Source organism: Zosterops lateralis, assembly GCF_965231275.1.
Source record: "Zosterops lateralis genome assembly, chromosome: 4".
Classification (NCBI taxonomy): domain Eukaryota; kingdom Metazoa; phylum Chordata; class Aves; order Passeriformes; family Zosteropidae; genus Zosterops; species Zosterops lateralis.
This window is the reverse complement of record NC_139765.1, coordinates 42,589,943-42,611,963: the sequence shown is the minus strand read 5'-3', so window position 1 is coordinate 42,611,963 and position 22,021 is coordinate 42,589,943. Positions and strand designations below refer to the sequence as shown.

At 35.1% G+C, this 22,021-nt stretch overlaps 1 protein-coding gene and 1 long non-coding RNA gene across 3 annotated transcripts in view; one reads left to right on the top strand and one right to left on the bottom strand.

Moving 5' to 3' along the window:
- Positions 1–22,021, top strand: part of SLC16A7 (solute carrier family 16 member 7) — an 81,672-nt gene that overhangs the window by 43,140 nt on the left and 16,511 nt on the right. For both annotated transcript variants that reach the window (XM_083859268.1, XM_083859269.1), the window contains exon 2: positions 4,472–4,715. In XM_083859268.1, coding sequence (XP_083715394.1) covers positions 4,502–4,715 — 214 coding nt within the window. In that variant the 5' untranslated portion in view covers positions 4,472–4,501. The remainder of the gene's footprint in view (positions 1–4,471; positions 4,716–22,021) is intronic.
- LOC310908348 lies at positions 14,812–20,690 on the bottom strand. The gene is made up of 3 exons (XR_014589838.1): positions 20,201–20,690; positions 18,571–18,735; positions 14,812–14,930 (listed from the first exon to the last, which is right to left on the bottom strand). It is a non-coding gene; the product is annotated as an uncharacterized lncRNA (long non-coding RNA).

Below are 22,021 nucleotides of genomic sequence, written 5' to 3'. Positions count from 1 at the left end.
CTGAGCTCCTAGCCCTAGTATTATTATGCCATGCAAATAATCTGCATTTGCTAGATCTCTTAATGAGATTCTAAAATACTCATCAGTCATAACTCACATCTTATTTGGACATTAGTCTATATGCCAGCTCTGACACTGATCTGGGACAAGACTTAGGTTACTCAGTCTGTTGTCACATTTGCTCCCTGTGTCTAAAAGCAGATTATACTTCTCAGCCACCTCACATGGATGTTATAAGACTACTTTTGCTCAAGTTTGCAAAGCTTTTTGCAGTTCTTGGCTTACTGTCTGGAATTGGAGGCCAGTACACAAATGCCAAGTATTTCTACTATCCTGCAGCAGCTGGGGCAGATTTTTCTCATGCCAGTTCTTTTGCTCTGGGACATGTGGCTGCTGAGTCAAGTGATGATGGGGCACACTCAGGACAAGGCAGACAAAATGCAAGCAGGAAAACTAATAGTTTCTCTAATGTTGCAGAAAAACAAAACTAAAACTCCCAGTAAAATCAGAGTCTTAGTAAACAAGAGAATAATATAAACCCTTCTCAGAAGGGTCTTTGACAAGCTGATTCTGGCAGCTGGCAACTACAGAATATTAATGAAGCATTGGTAGGAACATGAGCAGTTTGAACAGGTTTATTAGAACTGACTGAAGTCTACAATGCATGATATAAAGATACATTATTTGTTTGAAGCATTTGGTCTTAGTTTGACCTTGTTGCTTGCTTGCTACTTTTTTCCTTTTTTCTTTCTCCCTTTTTGCCTTCCTTTCACATCTTATCCTTTCTCCCTTCCTTCCTTCTTCCTTCCTTTTTTCTTTTCCTCTTTTGTTCACTAGTTCTCATATGTCTAATTAAGTTCAAATGTGGTGAAAACTGCAATAAAGATGTTGCATATAAGATGGTTTCTCTCCTACTATTTGTTAGCAGACATATGCAGCTCCTATTACAGTAAGCTGCATTCTTGTTCGCTGCTTACATAAATGGGATTTATACAGGGGAACTAGAAGGAGCTTAGGAGAAAATCCTTGTGCACGTCTGACTCAGAGTATCTAATGGCTGAGGAATCTCTGTGTATTTCACAGCGAGAAGTGAGATTGATGGCTTCACTCAGGACCCACTCCAGTGACTATTCCCATGCTTCTTCCCTGGGAGAGGGCCAGCAGTGTTCCTGCCCACTGCTCGCCTATAAAGGCATAGGTACAAGCAATGCTCTCTTGCTAGCTTTAAGCACATGATGGAATTCATATGACTGACTAAAAACACTGGTGGTGATCTTTATTTACTCAAGTGCTGTTTCTTTTTTTCTTATTTTGGTCTGGTACTGTGTCCTTCACTTGAACATCATCACAAACACTTGTTTTTATGATTTCTACTGTATTTCTTTTTATTCTTCACAGCTTATAATAACATATAAGAGTTCCGAAAAGGCATTTTGATTATCACGGCTTCAGTCCTTCGTCTTTTGCTTCTTCCTTTATCAACATTTGCGTCTACTAATGTAAAATCCTGGGGGTTTTTTTTGGTTGCTGATGGACTTTGCACTCGTCATAATACTACCTATATTACTCAAATCTTACTAGTTAGGCTTAGGTTAGAGCTGGGTGTATTAATGGGTGACACTTCTTTAGGAGGCGTTCAGTTCCAGGGATTGTGGCAAGACATTAAGTGCAGATTTTACAAGAGAATACTGCTTTAAGTCCTGAGCATGCATGGAATGTTTGAGATGTTGGATTTAATGTTTGTGAGGAAAAGAATACTTATTTTCACCTTGGTACAAACATATATTTGTCTTTTTTTTTTTTTGGTCTTCACCTTTTATTGACTGGAGCTAATATTGGCCATGATGATCATAAAGGAGTATCAGGAAAGCTATTCTTAGCTCTACTTTGTGGGATAAACAGGAGGTGTGAGATACTATGATCCAGGCTCTTCTTCATGGCATCATGATGCCCAGTGTAGGTTGGCAGGCAGAACCATGCAGTGGCCTTTGCACAAATTTGCCTCTAGGCTAAGGCGCAGGAGCAACCAATGCCCCTTTGCTTGTTTCCTCAATGCTCCTGTGATTTACTGCAAAGCATTTAAGGGGAAGAAAGCACTGAACTGTCAGAGCCTGTTCTTCTACCCTAAAGGGGTGGGCATAGCAGGATCTCTCCTAACCATTCTTTAGTGACATTCAGGAACCTTCAGCATTCTTTTGACTAATGTGGTGGCTGTGATTTTTCAAAGTGCTTTTGTATTATTTTTAGGAAAAGGAGTGCTTCCTCAGTAAATTGATAAGCCCCTTCCATTTTTATGAAGAGCAATGTGTTGATGTTATTTGTCATTATAAAAAATTATAATAGCGATAGAAGTGTTGTCATGTGAATATTAAATATGAAAACAAATACGCTCAAGCCTTTGAAGTGTAAGAAAACAATAGTTAACCTTTTTTCATGAAACAACCAATAGTTTTCTCAGATAAGCAGAACAACAGCTTTTCTGGGAAAGATGGCAAACTCTCATTCTTTACTTTCACTTAACTCATAGAAATAGAATTCTACTTTTTATGGCAAATTTGACGTTTTGTGCTTTTGAACATGCAGTTGATCATTTTTATTTGTGGTCTAAGTTACAGTGGGCTTTCTGAGATACTCTTCCTTCTAATAGGTCATTATTACCAAAACCAAAATAGTATTTAACAGTGTTGACAAAAGGTCAGCAACCAGAATTGTTTCCGTTCATCCAACTTGTTCTAGTGGCAGGCCTGGGTTTTCCTCTCTGAATTTTCTCAGTGAACTAACATTAAACTGAGACTGGGATGAGCGGAAACAAAGTACATACCAGAGGTTCTTTCTGGACATGCATATGAAAAGATTTATATGCTTTGCATACGGAGCAATAGATATCTATTGCTACCATCAGGAAATCTCAATTATACGGTGCAGAAGCCAAACTACCTTGGCTTTAAAATTTTGCCTAAAAGCCAGATGTTTTAGTCTTTGATTTAGCTTCCCCCAGAGGTGTGCCAACTATATGAGGTTGTAGCTGATGTCTACAGTCAGCTTCAGTGAACTAGAGAATCAAAAGTAGACTAGGTCTCTATCACAGGGCTAACCCAGTAATAGGTAATCTTAAAAGCGACATTTAGCTTGTTTTGTGACATACATTGCATGCAGTGCTACATGGCATTTACCCTAAAAGTACTCCAGGCACTATCCCAAGAGATAAGTACAAGCTGACACAGTTGGGCTTTTTTAGTTTTTGTTAAGGTAATCATCTCACTCCCACTGCTAATGCAGTTTACTGTGAGAAATTGGAATACACTATAAGTGGCACAGAAGAAATCATGTAGAGACTTGCTGGTAATAACAGATTGCATAACAGCAACCTACTCACTATTATCATCCACAGTTTTCAATACTAGTATGGCAGGAGACCAATCAAGAGTAATAAGTTACCTAAATGCCCAAGAAAGAAACAGAGAGGAAAGAAGAATTTGCAGTTTGTACTGTCTGTGTAGGCTGGATTACACAGAAAAAACCACAGTGGACTCCAGTGTTTAATAACAGTGGGATTTGTTAGTGGAAAAAAAATCTCAGAAATAAAAATTTGATTTTCACTGCTATATATTTTCTAAAAAGGTAATGCAGAAAGTAAAAAAGTAAGCTGTTAGATATGAGGATGATATTAGCAATATGAAATTTATTTCAGGCCTTAGAAATTTTATGTGAATTTGAGCTGCCCAAATGTGTTGGCCACACCTCTTAGAACCTCTGTAAGGTATCATTGTGGTGGCAGCTCTTATGGTCAATTCTTAATTATAGAAGACCTGTGGAAATCTTCCTGATGTCTTTTAATATGTGGAAACAGCAATATTAGTACCCTCAAGCTCTACCTTGCTCCTGCAAGTAATATCAATATCAAAATATAAAAATTTAAAGGTAAAATATGGGATTTAATATTATGTATTTATTTTATGGATAGAGAGGGAATTTTAAATATCTGCTTAGATCTCTGCTTTCCAGATGTTCACAATTTGTTCCTCTCTGTTGTTGATGATGATTTTGCTGCAGTACCAATAAATGTCACTAACACTTTTTTATAACATTTAGTTATAATTTAGGTATAACTTTTTTCCATTGTTTCTTCTCCACTCTGTAGATGGTAGAGCTACATAAATTAACCCACACAAACTAGTCACTTTACAATAAGTGACTAATTATAAATACAACTTCAGTGACTTATATCAGTGATTTTTAGCAGTTGCCACATATTGATTAGGCTATTGGAAATATTCTTCCCACAAGTTCTTTTGCAGAACAGCTTTGCTTCTAAAAGCAGGTACTCTTGTTCTGTGGTCCCATTAAAGCTGGAAATTGATCTTTCCTCTGAGGGATTTTTATGATCCCTGCAGAGGACTATTGAATAATGTAGTTTGATATGGAAAAAAGGGAAAAAAATTGACATCCCATTTCTTTCCTTGTTTTTCAGTCTAGTTGGAGAAGAGACAGAGACCAAAAAATGCCGCCTGCAACAGGAGCGCCAGATTACCCACCCCCTGATGGAGGCTGGGGATGGGTTGTGGTCTTTGGGGCTTTTATCTCCATTGGATTTTCCTATGCCTTTCCCAAAGCCATCACCGTGTTCTTCAAAGAAATACAAGAGATCTTCCACACATCATATAGTGAGATAGCTTGGATATCATCGATAATGTTGGCTGTCATGTATGCAGGAGGTAAGACATTTAGTGAAATTAGTAAATAACATTGCTTGGTTGTTTGGTTTTTTTTCATATTGTCCTAAAGCATTTTTTTCCCCTTGGGCCTTTGTTCCTCTACCTAAGATTTAGGTAATTTAGATTAAAAAAAGATTTAACAATCTTTCCCTAAATTCACAGTTTTTGGGAGTATAATTTCCCAACAAATCAATACCTAAATAATTTCTTTGGTGTAAATTTGGTCAGTTTTCACTGCCTTAGTGAGATCTCTCAGTTAATTCAATGATGAAGCTTAATGCCAGGAAATTATTATGGCAATGAGGGTTCATTCAGGAGACACAGGTATTCCTCTGTAGACAGGGTGTTTAAATCTGGTCCTTATTTGTCCTAAAATCCTATTTTCCATTTAGGCCAAGAGTGATGTTTCAAACATGCCATCTATATGACAGCTAAGATGCAGACAATCTAATTCTTGGGACGGAACAGTGAATATAAATCCTCTGATACCTTTTTTCTTGTAAGCAAGCAAGTAAAGAACAAGATGGATGTAAAAGGATTTTGAAGTATAAAGCTATGTTTAAGAACTAAGTGTCAAATCTGCTTTGATAGGCTTTGTGTCTATCACAACCTCAAAGGCTAACTTGTTAAATTCTGCATGTTTTTTTCATTTTCTCTGATTTTTTTTTTTAAGTATTGGTGAGGACTAGCTGCTGCTTAGGCAAAACAGACAGTTCAAAGGTGTGAATTATGTTAATTCAGACATCAGATCTGGTATTTCCCTTTCTTTTAATGTTAAGAGGTAACCACCTGGAGCATCTGACTATTTGCACTGATGGAGCAATTAAATGTGTACATTTATAAACATGTGTTTATGTATATGTACATATGTATGAATATATAGACATAGAGACTGAAAGCATTGTGCCTATAACATACTGATACTGAAACTCTTTAATCACTGAAGAGTATCACTCCGGTATTTTTCAAAAGTGGTATCTGTGTAATAGTAAAGTACAGTGTTGTCAGGTCCGACAAATGGTTGATTGAAGGATGAATAAAGTCTCATTTTCAGCATGGTAGGTTTTTATCTCTTATTTCAGTCTCCCTAAGCTTTGACACACATGAATGGCCCTACCTTACTTAGCAGTCAGGGAAGTAAGGAGCATGCCTACAAAGAGGATCAGGCTATCTGGATTGCTTTCCCCAACTACCTTTTTCCTCTCTGACTACAATAATGAAGCTGGAGCCATCATAGCATTAGTTTTAGCACCTCAGGTAAATACTTTTCAGTTGATGGGATGGTAAAATGGATCTTCTTTCAAATTCTGTCAATCACAAAGACTTTATGAAGACATCTACACAAATGGTATCAATATCAACAAAAGCATGCTATGCAGATATTTTGATACTGTTTTTATCCATCTACCAATAGAAAATTATAAATTACTCACATGCTGGTGGAGAAATATAAAGGATTTTATAGGACCAGTGACAATAGTCAAGTAAATTCACCAGAATTCACCAGGTAAAGAAATAGTTTGAAGCAATCAAGAGTGGAGTAAAAGAGGATATGTCTCATTACATTCAAATCCCCCCTAATGTAACACTTTCTTAAGGATGCATCAGCACTTGCACTGTGGAGTGTATCTGTGTAACTGTAAAAGCCTCTGAACACATGCAGAACCCATCTGGATCATGGGAAGGGCATAGGTGTTGAAAAGCTGGATTTTTTTTCTGCTTTCTGTGCGCTGTGACTTGCTGACCCTGAGCTCCTTTAAGAATGTAAAGCAGGTTTGCTCTATAGTGTGGGTGTTGTTATGTTGTGTTCTCTGCATAGCAGAGAATTTATGCCATAGTTATGTCAGCATAACAAAAGTCAAAGTTCACCCAGGTTTCATTAACAGTGCACATGCAAATCTTGGGACATTTAGCTGAGATAATTTCTATCTGTGAGCTTCAATGTGCAAAACTTTTCCAATTAAATACAAAAGATTCAGTATTTCTGCCTTTTCTCTAATGTTTCTTTGACTGTTCTGATTACCAGTTACTTAATCCATTTGTATATTGACATTAAAAATTACAAAATTGTTTGCCATTCATTCTGCTAACACCTACCCCATTTACTATGAAGATTATCAGCACAGGAACAGTAACAGTTATTTGGATATCTTGTTACAGACTTGTGGTTTTAAAATGCTGAGACTGATGACTCTGCCTGATATAAAAACTCTTTGAAGCCAAAGCTTCTCTAGGACCACTTCCTAAAAACTAGGCCATCTAGACAATCATTGGCAGAATATGAAATAGCAATCCGGAAAAACATTTCTGAAGGAAATCACTTCATTGTTTTTACTGTCTTAAGGTGATTTGATTCTTCCTTTGCATTTGATGTGCTGTAATGTGAAATATACATTCAGGCCACAAGTGCAAGGTTCATTGTTTACTCTGAAGTGTGATATGTACACCTGCAACAAACACTGTTCATCATGCTACTAATGAAGGTAACCTGAAAACATCTAAGACCTGTCATCCTCATTACTGCTTAGCATTCAACCTATTAATCATCACAGTGGGGTCAGTGAATAAGCTAGAGTCTGTGCAGACACTTTTTGCTTTGGAGGCTGCAGCCTTTTGCAGTAATTAGCTGGCATCTGTGTTTCAGTAACAAGGTATTAACTTACCTTTCAAAGCCTCAGAAAAAAGCTCCAGTAAGGAGCTAAAAGAATGTTAATTATATTTATCACTTACTTCATACTTAGAATAAATGGCATTAAATTATAGCAGACCATCTGGCAATCCATATGGTCTCCTGCAGTCCTGGTTAATTCCAGCAAATAGGTCAAGCACAGCATTCACCCTGTTAGGAAAGCACCAGGCAGAGGTGACAAATCTGATAAATCCAATCAATATTAAACCCCTTCTCTCGCTCAATCTGGCACAATATGCAGTTTCATACTGTTTTCTATTGTGTTTTAGGAGGTTGGTTTGTTTGTTTTCTTAAACTCTCTCTTCCTTCTTCCCCCACCCCCCAACCTTCTGATGTTTGTTAGAATTTACTAAAAAGGCATTCCAAAAAGCAAGATCCAGTGATGTGATTAAGGTTACAAGTATTGCACAGCCTCTACTGTTCAGGCCATTCTTGATAAAAGCATCCTCTGGAGAAGAGCAGTCATTCAGTCTCCATGGTAACTCCTTCTTTTGCCTCTCTTGAGCAGAGACTGTCAGTTGCATTAAATTAAGGGTGATGCATTTGTGATGTATTCCTGCACCCAAGGGACTGAGATTGGGACCACCAGACTTTTGTTACTGGAATACAGAAGCTGGGATAAAATGGAATTAGTTGAGTTATCCTGACAGCACAGTTTATGTTCCTATATGTGTATGAACAGATAATGTATGAAAGGTGTGTGCATGTATGTATTCTTATGCATATAAAATACATATGTATCCATATATTCATCTAGTCATATTTCTGCTCCTACACACAGACAAGTTAAGGAATTAAAGAAAGTGGTCAAATACATTTGACCTCAAGTTCTCTTAACTCATTCTTCTCTTTTTCAAAACTTTACCTCCCACTTTGTGCAGCATTATCAGCCAAAGGTGATTTAGGAGCTTCTTATCAGTTCTCAATCTGTTTTCAGTAAAAATGTTTTCATTGCTTTCAGTGTGGGTTTGATAGGAGCCATAGTGGCAGCTATGAAAGCCATGTGACAGGTCTGGTGATATCAACAGAGCTGACCTTGAGTTTTAGATTTCCTCAGGGAAAAAGCAGTTTGTTTGCTCGCTGGTCCTCAACTCTTTTTCTGTCATGTTGCCAAGGACAGTTTCAGTTTGTGTTTTTTGTTTCTTTGTTTGCTTGTTTGTTTGTTTCTTGAAAAGAACTTTTTGGGTATAACATTGGGTTATGAAGATTAGCTTGAGAGCTGATAAATACTTCAAGCCATACCCAACTGACAGTCTTGCTGGTCTGAAGTTCAGAAAACATGAAATGTTCGTGTAAATTCTGGATAATATTTCTGAGTAAATAGTTTGAAACACATGTTTAGACTGCTTTTGAAGAAAGGTGCTATATAAATGTATGGAGTGGCCATTTTAATCTTTCAAAACACACATGCTTAAAAAATGTAGCATTTAATATCTTCCTTTCTCTTCCGTGTTGCTTAGGTTATCCAAGTCTTAAGTGTTTCCAAACAGTACCAAACCCTTGCAGGATTTTTCATGTGACAGCACAAAAGTAACCTGTAGATACAAGTCCTCATTTTGACTTTGTCTAATATTAATTTGGAAAATAACATATCATATGGTATGTTCAAAATATTTGTGATCCACTGTGATTTTATCTCAGTGGGTGTTTTGGTGATATTGCTGTGAAGATGAAATGGCGTGCACAGTGGAGATGACAGTTGTGAAATCCATGTAACACAAACAACAGATGGTTATGGAGTTTTACTTTTGGGCAGGACCTGGGTTCCTACACTTTTCTTCTTCCCAGATAACATTTTCTAATTTTTGTTTTACAAATACTGGCACAAGGAATTCAGTGGCTATCCACATGGAGATTGAGAAACTTTCTTGAATTGACCTATCTCCTTTGTCGTCAGGGCCAAGTGTTTTTCCCCATCAGAATATGCAAAGTATTGAATTTTAATAACCTCATTTAGAGTGCCCTTGAAAGCAGAACTTGCTAACTTTCTGAGTGCCTCATGGGCATAAGGGAATACTTCACATTTAGCCTAAGATATATGTAAAACATCTATGTCAAGTTAATTTGAGACGCGCAGATAAAGGAAAAAGGAGTTGTAATGAGGTTTCACAAGAACAGCGCATTTTGATTCTTACTAGCAAATGGAGATAAGAGTAACAGAACATTAGTTCTGTTCTTAAAAGAGCCAAAACCTGAATGCTAAAGCCTGTGAAGGGTAATACAGCCTGGTCTTATATTTTTTGAAATGCTTTGAGTTTTAGTTAAACCCAACATTGTAGGGTAGTGTTTGCAGTAGCAATGGGCGCTTTAAACAGAGATGTTTTAAACAGAGATGTCTTCCTAGATGTTTTGAAAACACTCTAAAATGGTCAAGGGAAGAAAGGTGAAAAAAGAAGAAACATATCTGTTGTAGATGGTTTTATACATTTTCTTTTCAAATCGGTTTGCCACCCTATGTTCAAGAACAAGCTGCTTTTATACTCTGCAACTTGTTATATTTTGCTGAACAGATAAGATCTAATCGCCAAATATTCAGTGTCTTTTGGGGATTCAGTTTTGTCAAGTTTTCATGAAAGAAAAGTTTTGCTGGTATCTGAGTACACTCAGGAAGCCAATCTCAAAGCTAAGGACATGTTTCCACTGAGAGAAATAAGGAATTTTTTGTCTCTTATTGAATGCTTGTGTTAATTTTGAGTAATTGTCAGAAAGACATTACATGATACAGAGTTCTCATTGTGTTTCTATGAACCTCTTTTGATGTTCCAGGCGTAGGGTATTGGTCATGATTTGATACATACTGTGCTTTAGAGGTGAACATGGCAGTGCTGGGTTAATGATTGTACTTGGTGATCTTAGAGGTCTTTTCCAACCTTAACAATTCCATGATTCTATGGAAATATTTGTGGTAACTTAAATTTAATTAACTTGAGCCCTTTACTAAAAGAGGTCAGATTTACATACAAGTAAGCAATGTGGATTACATAATGAATATTAATTAATAACTCTTTCCCTTTGTAAGACTTTGTATTTGTCTTGATCTTAATTTGGTTTTATAGACAGGGATTTCAATGAGTAAATCAATATTGACAGGTTCTTTTGTCTGCAAAAATGATGCTTTTTTGATTTCCACTTAGTTTCAATTAATAGGTCAAAGTCTAACAATAATAAATAACATGCATCATTTTCTAAGGGGCTAAAACTTTGGCTTTGTTTAAGAAAGGTATCAAGGGACAAACTGAGGCCTTTGATATGCTCATTGAGCTTGTAAAACTTCGACGAAAGAATGCTTATTTTGTGAGTACTGCAAATGTTGGCTTAGTTCCCATATAGTTTTTCACTGGATCATACAATGGTTGTGTTCGTGACGTGTGTTGGGTAATTCAAAGGTAATGAAACAATGGTCTTGCACAACTGGGAATCATGAGACATTTATGCAGATACCCGGGAAGAACCGCGGGGAAGGAAAAGTCTGTGTATACCATTGTAGTCACCTAGCACTTCAAATGAAATAATAAACTCAACACTTTACAAAGAACTTATTATAGAATTCTACTGGTCCATTGTTTTGGAATGTCTAAGAACTATTGCCTTGTTTATTTTGGAGGGCATATTTAAGGAAAACAGAGTTGTACTGATATGTTTAGAAGGTATTCTAAGCCAGTATCAGATGGCAAGAGCTGAAATGTTCTGTGGTTCATAAAGATATATAGTTCTGTAGTCATTAACAGAGGTGAGTGTGCCAGAGATTTAGAGACAGGTTTATGGTGATGGCAGAGGAACAAAAGAAATAAAAAAAAAATGTGATTGTTTAGAATGTATTTTATGATTATACTAGGCACTCTTTAAATTGATTTAGTGGTTTTAAAGATTTTTTTCCAAAGACCACGTGGGACATGTGTTTAAATATATAAACCATGTGAAGAGTTTTTCAGGAGTTAGAACCTTTTCATCTAATAGTGATATTCTATTGAGATTCTGTATGTCAAATAATACGAAAAGATGCAGCTTAGTAGGTAATGCTTGTTTTGTAGGTGCATACAAGCCAAAGAAAATCTTATCTTTCTTTACCACAAAAATTAGCAGGTACTTTTTCATTGTCAAGAAAAAGTTAAGTATTTGCATTGCAGTTCTACCTGATTTTTGTTTGGGGGAATATGATCTGACATCCAAGTGAAAGAATGTGATTAAAAAAGGAACTCTATTGTGAAATAAAATGTTGGTTTACTCATATAGTTCAAACATATCTTTTAACAGTTTCTCACTTATGATGGGAAGTTGTGTCACCTTTGGTTTTCTATGTGTAATGCTTTGAAACACTTGCCATTAGGAGCTTTAACTTTTAGAAAACTTTGAAGAAAGTAATGGTATCCTTACAGCTTTGTACCAATAGTAGCTGGAGATAATATGAACAGGATTCATGTGTTTAGTCTTCCTCAGCATAGGCACCTACATCTGACCAGTTGTCTAGACATCTTGTGTCAATAGATGGGAATTTCTAATTCATTCCTAAATGTCCAAAACACATCAAATATAAAAATTTCTTTGGCTTTTGAGTGCTAAAAGAATCTAGAGATAAAGTTCAAATTTTGTACAAATCTGAGTTGGTGTCATCCTACATGATTGTTGACCTACACTAATCCATTATATTTTGCTACCTAGAGACCTTGAAATCTAAAAACATTCTTATTAGAGATACACATCCGTTGAAAGAGATTTTGAGCTTGTTGTGTTTAAGGTTTGATTTTCTTCTTTAATCTTCTTTTATGTTGAATGGGTTGAATTCTCAAAAGTTCCAGTGACACTGACTCAGTTGCATAGTTTTAATGCTATTAAAAATACCTGGTAATTTTAACAGTACCTGTGAGCTTGTAAATCTTCTCTTACCTTGCAGTGACTTTCCTCATACCCATAATTCCCCTTCTTCCATAACCAGATAAGAAAACGACCACAACTGGCTTGTCTAATAATTGGCCAGGTTTACATTCTTCTGTAGCTGATTATAAGCTGATAGAAATCTATGGATCTGTTATATTTTCTTATGTTCTGTGAATGATTTAAAAGTTAAATACAGTTCAGTCTCTTTGTAACAAGATCCCGAAACACATCTCTTATCAGTTTCACAGCTGGCAGCACCAATTTTGCCCTGATGCGAACCTTACTCGTACTGCTCTCCTATGGAGGAATCCTTTTCTCTTCCTGGAACAGAACTTATATGACTGAAATTTTTAGTTATTTTACAAGGATGAGATCCTCTGTCCCGCATATATTGCTTCCAGATTTGCAGGATTTCCCGAGAACTCTGCACCAACTTTCAAGATTGGACTGCCTCAAGAGAAAGAAACAGATGTCCTATTTGGCCTTCCCCAGAAGGTGGAGCAATCTTATGTCCTTGGAAGTAAAATTTCACTCAGAAAAACTTCTAGAGCAGTGCTGGTCTAATTATTTGAATTATTGGCATATACCCAACTTGCAGAATTAATCTCCTCATATTGTGGCATTGCTAAGCTTTAAGTGCATGTAATAAAGTGTATGACCCTGCTGTTACTTGCCTCATCAGAATAGTTGTATTTTTCAGAGCAGCAAGTAAATAAACAACATGCAGGAGGTTTTACTTCTGAATATTTAACTTAAAGACTGTCTTTAAAGGAGCTATACAATCCATAAGAAACCAAGACTCCGTGGGAGTTACCATGAAACGTTTAATTAAGGAACATAAGAGTTTAACGCTGGAGAGAAGGAATATCTTCAGTGATGATGTTACTCTCATATCAGAGACGTCTAAAATAACTGCCTGGGACTCCATTCCAGGTATGGACATTGGTGCTTATCCTGCAAGAAATGCTTCATTTTAAATACCTTAGTGATCTCATAAAGTTCAAAGTTAAATTAATTTTTTTTCACATACCTAAAGCAAATATATAAACATATTTATATACTTATGCAAATATGTTCATCCTTAGGTGTGTTTGCAACATTAAGATTCCTTGACAGTGTACCCTCAATGACTTAAGCGATTCTAGAGGCATTCATTAAAATCTCATTTTTATTTATATTCACCTCTAAAAGACATGATCCATAAATGAATAATATCTTTTTTTCCAAATAAAATATAAATAAAATATAGAATACTAGCTTTGAAGATTTACAGGATTTAAGCAAACCTGGTGGTATTCACTTTATTGAAGTAATCAGTGGTTAGAACTTGTGACTTATTTGCCAGTATATGAAGCTTATCTCTGCTTCATAAATGGAAAACAAAAGTTTAAGGACACTGTACAATTTGACCTTAAGTACGACTCTCCTAACTTCAATTTTAATTTCTTAGGTTCCGTAGAGTTCCAGTGCTGCAAAGTTCTCTGAGAAGTCAAGAATCAAGCACTGTGATTATTTATTAAAGAAACAGATTCTGTAACAAAACACTTCCAGGTGGTCTGAAATTGCATGATTCTCACATGGGAAGTGAATGTAGTCAACACTGGAGATGATTGTAAGGTGCTCATGCCCCCCTTATGTGAACAATCACTCAGAGGAGTACACCTCACAGAATGAGATGTGGCAGTTTTTCTCAGAGAGAGGTTCAGTGGGTGTTAGGTGTCTGCTTGTAATAAACTACACATTGGGCTTATATTAAAATAAGAAACTATAGTTGCAAGTTTCCTAAGACTTTTTGGTAATGAAATGCAATATGATACCTAATAACCTTGGAAAAAAAAGTTTGTAATTATTTTGAGCTAAGAGGAAGAATTAGTTCATGGTAATGCCACACAGTTATATTTTTAATTTGCTTATTTATATGGCAGAACACATTAGAGATATTTCAGAGTGAGTTTTTTGAAGAGTTTTAATTTAACTGAAAATTCTGAAGCTTGAAATTTTTATTTCAGCTTGGGAATAAAATTGTTATTAAAGCATAGAGTTAATTCATGCAATGCTTGTTTTAATTTTCTGTATTCCTTAAAAATCAATTAGCATGCCACATAATATATATGGGAGTGAGTCTCTTGTCTTTTACACAGCACCATAGTTTATACCTGTGGAAAGAGTGTGCAAGGTTACATTTGCCATCGTGATTTAGAAGCTCTTCATATTTACTTACTCAAATGTAAACAGTAAGATGAGTGCAAAGCACTTGACCCTATGCTCAGAGAACCAGAGCTGAAGTGACAAATGGGGTTAAGACAAGGACAAATCTATATTACGGAATTTCTTCCAGATTATTTCACCTGATGTTATGAAGAAATTAGCTGACAAGGTGTTCAGATACACACATTGCCTAGATCAGTCAAAGTTCTGACCACTTGCTTTCCAGTAAGATGTATTAAAACTTTCTGAAGAAACATAGTTCCTCCTGTAAGATGAAAATATTTCTTTCCTGAGTAAATATTCTGCTCACAAGCGCACATGATAAATCTTTGCAGAAGTAGGTATATTTTGTTGGATTATTTTAGTATGTTCTTGCTGAAGAATGTAAACATAATTCTTTAGTTGAAAGGTGGCTCCAGAAATGCACAATGCTTAGGCAGTATCTGTAATACAAATAATGAAAAGCCTGTATTTTAATGGGCACTAATTTATTTTGAATTTATGATGAATCACAGTCATTAGAAGGGAGCTGCTTCAACTACTAGATGGAGAATAAGCTTTCTGCCAGTGGCAGGTTGTTCTATTTCTTCACAGCAGGTAAAAAACCCCTCTTTGTTCAAAAGCACACGAATACTATCTTCAAGTGCAAAAAGGTGGGACTGGGTCACCAAACCCCTTCATGTTGCTTTTTGAGGCAGAGCTCAAATACTCCTTTTTCATGTAAGCAGACCTGATCTAGACTTTCCCACTCACACACATTCAGAAAATCTTATCTATGGAGGTGCATCTTCTGCTCCTACAAGGGAAAGGACTGTGTAAAGAATGTTAGGAATGTTGTTTCCTCTCCAGTCCAGCCAAAATACAAATGCCTTAATGGCCTTTGCCCAATTCTCTCATAATATATTTCTTTTCCACTGTGGAAGTCCCAGACTTTTTCTACTAATTTTTCATTACTTTTTCACTCCTACCTTGGTCATAATTTATGCTACATTTGATTGAGTCCACAAAATAAATGGCATGTGACTTTACACAAAGAACAATTTAAAAAATTGAAAGCGCATCAAGTAAAGCTTTTTCTAAAGTAGATGGAAATCTAAAAGTGACAGTTCAATGGTAAATTCAGCTCTGATGAGAAAACATATGTGAGGTGGGTATGTCAAAGATAAATTGAAATCTTTTCAGATATAGAGATTTAAAAAAACCGTATCTGATTGCTCCTTCAATTTCATTGGATAGAGTTATTCTGAGACATATATTTGGCTGAAAAAAGCTAGAGAGATGCCAGCAAAATAGAATGAGGAAAGAAGATATTAGAAACCACTCTTAAATTATTGATTATTCAGTAAATATTTTACTGAATATTATTTCTAGAAAGCAGTTAAGCACGAGTTGTCTTAAATTTAAGCCAATTGGAAATCAGAGGCTCATAGAATGGTTGGGTTGGGACACTTTCAGAATTTTGTACATGTTGACTGAGTTGTCCTCAAAGTGTCCACTTCTTTGAGAGTGTAATAAAGGCTACTAATTTGAGCACAGTTGCAATGAAAATGCATTGAAATAATGAAAAACATCACATAAATCTTGTTATTGATCAAAAGTTATTTCATTAACTTTTGGTTGTTCATTATTCTAATTTTGATTTTTTTTTCTTCATGTTCCTAGGCATTTAACAGTTTATATTGCTTTTAGTCTTTTTGATCAGAAAGACGAATAGTCAGTGGGGTTTTTTTATTTTACGTATCATTCTATAATTTAAGAGATTTTTCTCAATATAAGCACGTGTTATTTTTATCCTGGTCTGAAAACAGGGAAAAAAAAAAAAAAAAAGCAAATGAAGCTCCACAATTAATTGACAACTGAATGTATTTTGAAAAATAGTGGAAAAAATGTTAATTCTGTGTCAAGTATGATCCCATTAATACACAGCCACTGTTTGCACTTACACTCTAAATAGGTTCCAAAAACTAATGAAAAATCTTAGTTCCCATTTATATATCTTTAAAAGACAGATAAATTCCCTTCCCTCTTTCTGTTTCTTTTGTCCTTTCTCTTCCTCTTACTCTTCCCTATTTCCTGTTCCCATTCCCTCAGCACATTGGTAACTACATATTATTAAACGTTCATTATATTACTAAACAGTATTGTGTTATAGTATCAAATTATTTCGAAAATATCTAATTTATTGTTTGTAAAGGAGTTTGAGAAATTTACACATTTAGGCTTTTAAATGTTAGCAGTGAAAGACACCATGTGTGTTTTATTGGAAAAAAAATAGAAAAATATATAATTAAACGATAAAATAATTATTTAGTTTTGGTTTTTTGTTTGTTTGTTTGTTTGTTTTTCTATAAAACAGAGTTTAAGCCTGATGATACTAATGGGTTAAGTGCATTTGGAAATAATCTTACAATGTTACTGACAATGACCTAAATATGATGACTTCTCTGGACACTGCCAAGTTGTAAATACATACATCCAGATTTATATTTCTCATCACATTTATTCTAAGTATGTAGATGAGATTTAATGATCCACTCATGATCCATAATTCACAGTAAGTGGTCCACAGAAACATCATAGGTAATAGATTCAGTATTTTCAATTTGAAGTTTAATTATATAGTGCAAAACTGAGAGCAGAAAGAAATATGATAAAGGAGCAACTGAAAAGTGTCTTGTGCATACTCTGAAATTACATATTATTGCCTGTAACAGTATATAAGGAATCATTTCCAAGTTGAGTTAGTTATAATATTATTCTGGAAGAAAACAAACTGTAGGATGAGGTACAGGATGGAAAACGGACTATTGTATGAACTTTATGGTCAATTTGTAGAAGACAGAGAAATCCAACCCAATATTAATCTTAACTGAACTTGCCTGAATTTTTCAGTATGAATGCATTATCTGAAAAATGTACTGGTTTGACTTAGAGAGAATATACCCTACATTCCTAAAAACTACTCAATAGCCTGGGCTATTGTATTTGTTATGACTTTTTGCTCTTTAAAATTCTACTAGGCAGAATTGACAGCGTTTTATTCTGCTTGCAGAAAAAGTAGCCAGGGATTTTTAAGTAGTGTTGTAAAAATAATAATTGATAATAGGGAATAATAAATTCCTATATTCCTAGGGTGGTGAGTAATGAACAATTACAAATATTGTGTTCACATCTGCATACACAAAGATTTTTAGAAAAGCCAGCCCTTCCTCAAGGAGGAAGGAAGAAAGAAAAAAAGGAAAACTTTGTAACTATCTAATAATATGGTTTAGGAAAATTTTCTATGAAGAAATATTTGCACGAACTCTTCATTTTGGTTATTTTTTCTTTTTTTGTTATTGTTTTTGTTTTTTTTTTTTGACTCTTTTTTAGTTCCCAACCATTAGATTAACTACATATCTCTTATTTTCAAGTTACTATAATTATAATTATACAGTGGGATAGTGTAACCTCTGTCTTTTTTTTTTCAGTTTTATGATCTGCAAAAAATCGCCTGCCCTTTGTAACAGCAGAATATACAGGACTTGTTTGGAAATCTGGTTCACAGTTAGCAAGCTGTAAAAACAGGATTGATAGCTGAACATTGTAATCTGATTTGGAAGGGCACAAAGTACTAAACACTAAATTTTCAATTAGAAAATTTTGAGTTCTTTGGAGGTGAAAGAGTGAGTTCAGAAGGTTTCATGTGAAAAATACCTATAAATGGGATATTATCTTTTATTCCTATAGATATATATCTATTATTATAATAGATATATATCTATTATTCTATTATCTCTGGAAAAATCAAGCCATTTTTATCATTGAGCACATCAAATCAGATGAGGGAAAGCATTGGGGTTTTTTTGTTTTGTGTTTGTGTGAGTATGTAGTTTCCATGTCTTGACATAACAGTTTTTTAATAAGATTATTTTTGAGACAGAAAAATTATTAGATAGAAATAGTGTTTAGCTATAAATAAACCCCTAGTTTATAATTAGTACTAATTTCCCTTTTTTCCCTTGAAGTAGACCTATTAGGCTTTATTTTAAATATTCAGAAATGGGACACTTTCAGTTCATGTGCTCAAACACAGATTATTACCAAATTGAATTTAGCATTCATTTCAGCCATCTTCAGAGACAGAAGGATAACACTCCAAAGATGATACTTCTAAAAAAGAAGCCACTACCCATTTTCATGAGAACATTCGAGTTATGCCACATGAAATACCTTAGGGTTATGCCTCATGAAGTTCCAAATGAATTCCTGAAAGAAATGGAAATTTAATCTATTATTACCTTGTATGGTGTATACTGGTGTAGATAATTGCATTTACTAATATTTATATATTAGTATTATTATCTTTATTTCAGGGGGAGATGGTGGATAAGTCCTTGTTTGGTTTTTCATTTGAAGGACAAGTAGCTTTTAATGGCGCACACTCAGTGTGCATTTAACAGTAACATTATGTAAGTGAAATCCCCAACACATTTTATGAGTCAGAAAAGCCTGTTTTAAATTTAGATTCATGCAAGCCTATGACATCCTGAGGACTTAATTACTGTTAAATACTTAGCTTTAAAATTCATTGTCTTTTCTTCTGCAGGAAACTTTCATTAATTTTTCCCAGTACCTAATCTTTTGCCACTGAATTTTCTAATGTTCATGTTGATACACTACATGCTCAAGTTACAAGCTGGTAGCTTTGGTTTTCTGTGAAGACATGACCTTTTTTCTGAGAAGATTATTTGCAATGTACATATGATGCTATTTCTCTTTAAAGAGGCATGCAGACCATTGTTGGAAAAATATGTGCTTGATGTTACAGGATCTCTGTTTGAATATAGCTCTCTTACAGGTCCTTGTGTTCCATCTCATCATTAGCTTGTTCCTTTCTTTCTTTGTTATTCCTTCTTACCTTTTTCTACATTGAAAGACTAGTTTTTGAAAATATCTATGTGTGGGCTTCACTCTACTCAGTGATACTGAAGGTAACAGGAAACCAAATCAAAGGAAAGTTTAAAAAAATGCTGAGATATTTTTCTGCATCTTATTTCTTTTCACAATAAAGACATCAATGTGAAATTTCGACAGTTAATTTTGAGCCAGAGTTTTTTAGTCAGTGACCATATATGTTTCTGAAATCTTCTGAGTGTTTGGTAGCTCACAGAATTACACTCATTTCCTATTATATATGATGAAGTTTCATACTGCTCATTTCAAAAGAAATGTCACAATTTATCTTAAAGCCTTCTGCATTGTGATCAAGTGTTTTTGCCTTTCATGAAAAAAAATCTGCAGCAGAGCATGCAAAACATAATTAATATAAAGCATTGATACGTGTCCATGTAAATAATAATCAGCATGGCTACTACTTGATTAAAAACTGGGCATTTTTCCAACTTTTCAAAATTCATAGATATAGAGAAATTTGCTAACTTGAAGACATTTTCTAAATTACACAGTCCATAACTCCAGACACATTTGTGCCCTAACAAACAAGAAGAAAAACCTGCAAGCCAAACAAGTGCTTTAATCAAAGTATGTAAAGCCCTTGATTCATGTGTCTGATGTATTGCTAGAAAAACATAAAATACCAAAGCAGATCGAGGATCTGTGATTCCTCCATAAAAGCAATACACATAGACCAAGTATCAGCACTACTGATCACTTATTTTCTTTCTCCTGAACATTTCAGGAAAAGGCAGCTTTTATTTGCAGTCAGTCATACCTGTGACATTTTGACTTGAGCATTTCAGTTCAAAACTTGCAGGTGTAACTTTTTTGGGAGGAAAAAGAGGAAGAAGCCAGAGTTGAGCACTCTTCCATCAGTCAGGCTTCTGTGTATTACCACGCACACAATTACTGCACTCCTCATAAACCTCCTAAGGAATAGATGAAGGTCAAATTACTGTTCATTAGAGATCAAAAGATAAAAACTTGATAGAATACAAGGCTTCTTCAGGACACAAGTGAGAATGTGAGCATTCAGAGTAATGACACTGAGGAAATGTGGTTAAGAGTAGGGGAAGTGGAGAGCGAAGTGTAATGGATGGTTGAGCAACTGACTGCATCCTCCCTGGCAGCCTGAGCTTTTAGCTGCTGAGCTCTCCTAACTCACAGCCTAACAACCTTAACTCGATGTTACTCGTTCCCTTTGGTGGTATTTACTGCACGAACATTTTTTTCTCATTGCTTTCTGTCCAGGTTACTGTGTTATCTACGTTTATGGAATCAGTGCAGTCAGTTGTAAATGTTATATGAAATGGAAAAAAAAAAAAAGCTTCCACAGAGGAACTACAGAGAAAACTTTCCAATGATTCTTGAATTAATTTACTTCATTACTGTTACACAAGCATATAGGATATGCTAGAAATGCAGCTTACTATTCCCAGAAAGATGATAAAGCATACAAATATAAAAAAATAATACAAAAATAGTTGCATGGCTTTTTAGTATTTTTAGTTCTTTTTCTGTCTAAAGCCTGTGCAGGAGTACTAAAAGAATTTAGCCAAAGGTTTTTGAATGAGAGATAAGACTGTCACAGAATGCATAATATTTTAACTGCATCCTGCTTGAAAAAGCCAGCATGTTTTGAAAGTATTTTCCGACTTAATGAACAGGTTTTAAGCATTTTGAGTTACTTGTCCTCTGAATACCAGAGATAGGATTCCATTAGCTGTACTAAGTACTTGCTTAAAGCCTTTATGATTGAATGAGTTTTTGTTAGCGGACTTCATATTTTGTAAAACAAAACAAAACAAAAAAAAAAAAAAGGAAAGAGAAAAGTTGGACTGATCTTAGAAAATAGTTTATACTAATATTAATTTTTGGCACTCCTTAGGCTTTTCCAGCCTTCTACAAAACAGAAATAAAAGATAAACCTTGACTGCAAAGACAGCTGCATTGACTCTGCAGAGCAGATGGCTTAAAACGTGTTTAAAACACTTGACAGGATGCAAAATCTACAATGTAGCATTAGTGCAATTTTAAATATTATTCCATTTATTTTCAACTTCTTTCAGCAATTCACTTCATTTAAATAAATGTCATATTGTTCAGACTGAGTCATTTCATGTTGCTTTGGATTGATGACACTATGAACACTGTGATGACATTGTCAATATATGTTAAAAAATTACCTTTTTATCAGGAAAGTTTATCTTTATTTACATACTAAAATTACCAGAGGTAGCAAATAAAAAGCATAAATGCACTGGCACTGTGTGAAACAAATTACGGAGTGCTCTCTAATTATATCATTAAATTACAGCAGTGAGAAATCTAAACTAGCACTAATGGAACGGCTCCTCCTAGAAGCTTTGCTAAGGCATATGGAAAACAGGGAGGTGATTCAGGACAGCCAGCACAGCTGCATGAAAGACAAGTCCTGCCTGACCAACCTATTGGCCTTCTATGATGCAGTGACTTTATCAGTGGACAGGGGAAGGGCTACAGATGTCATCCCTCTGGATTTCTGTAAATCCTTTGACCTGATTCCTCACATCCTTGTCTCTAAATTGGAGAGAGATGGACTTGGTGAGTGAACTCT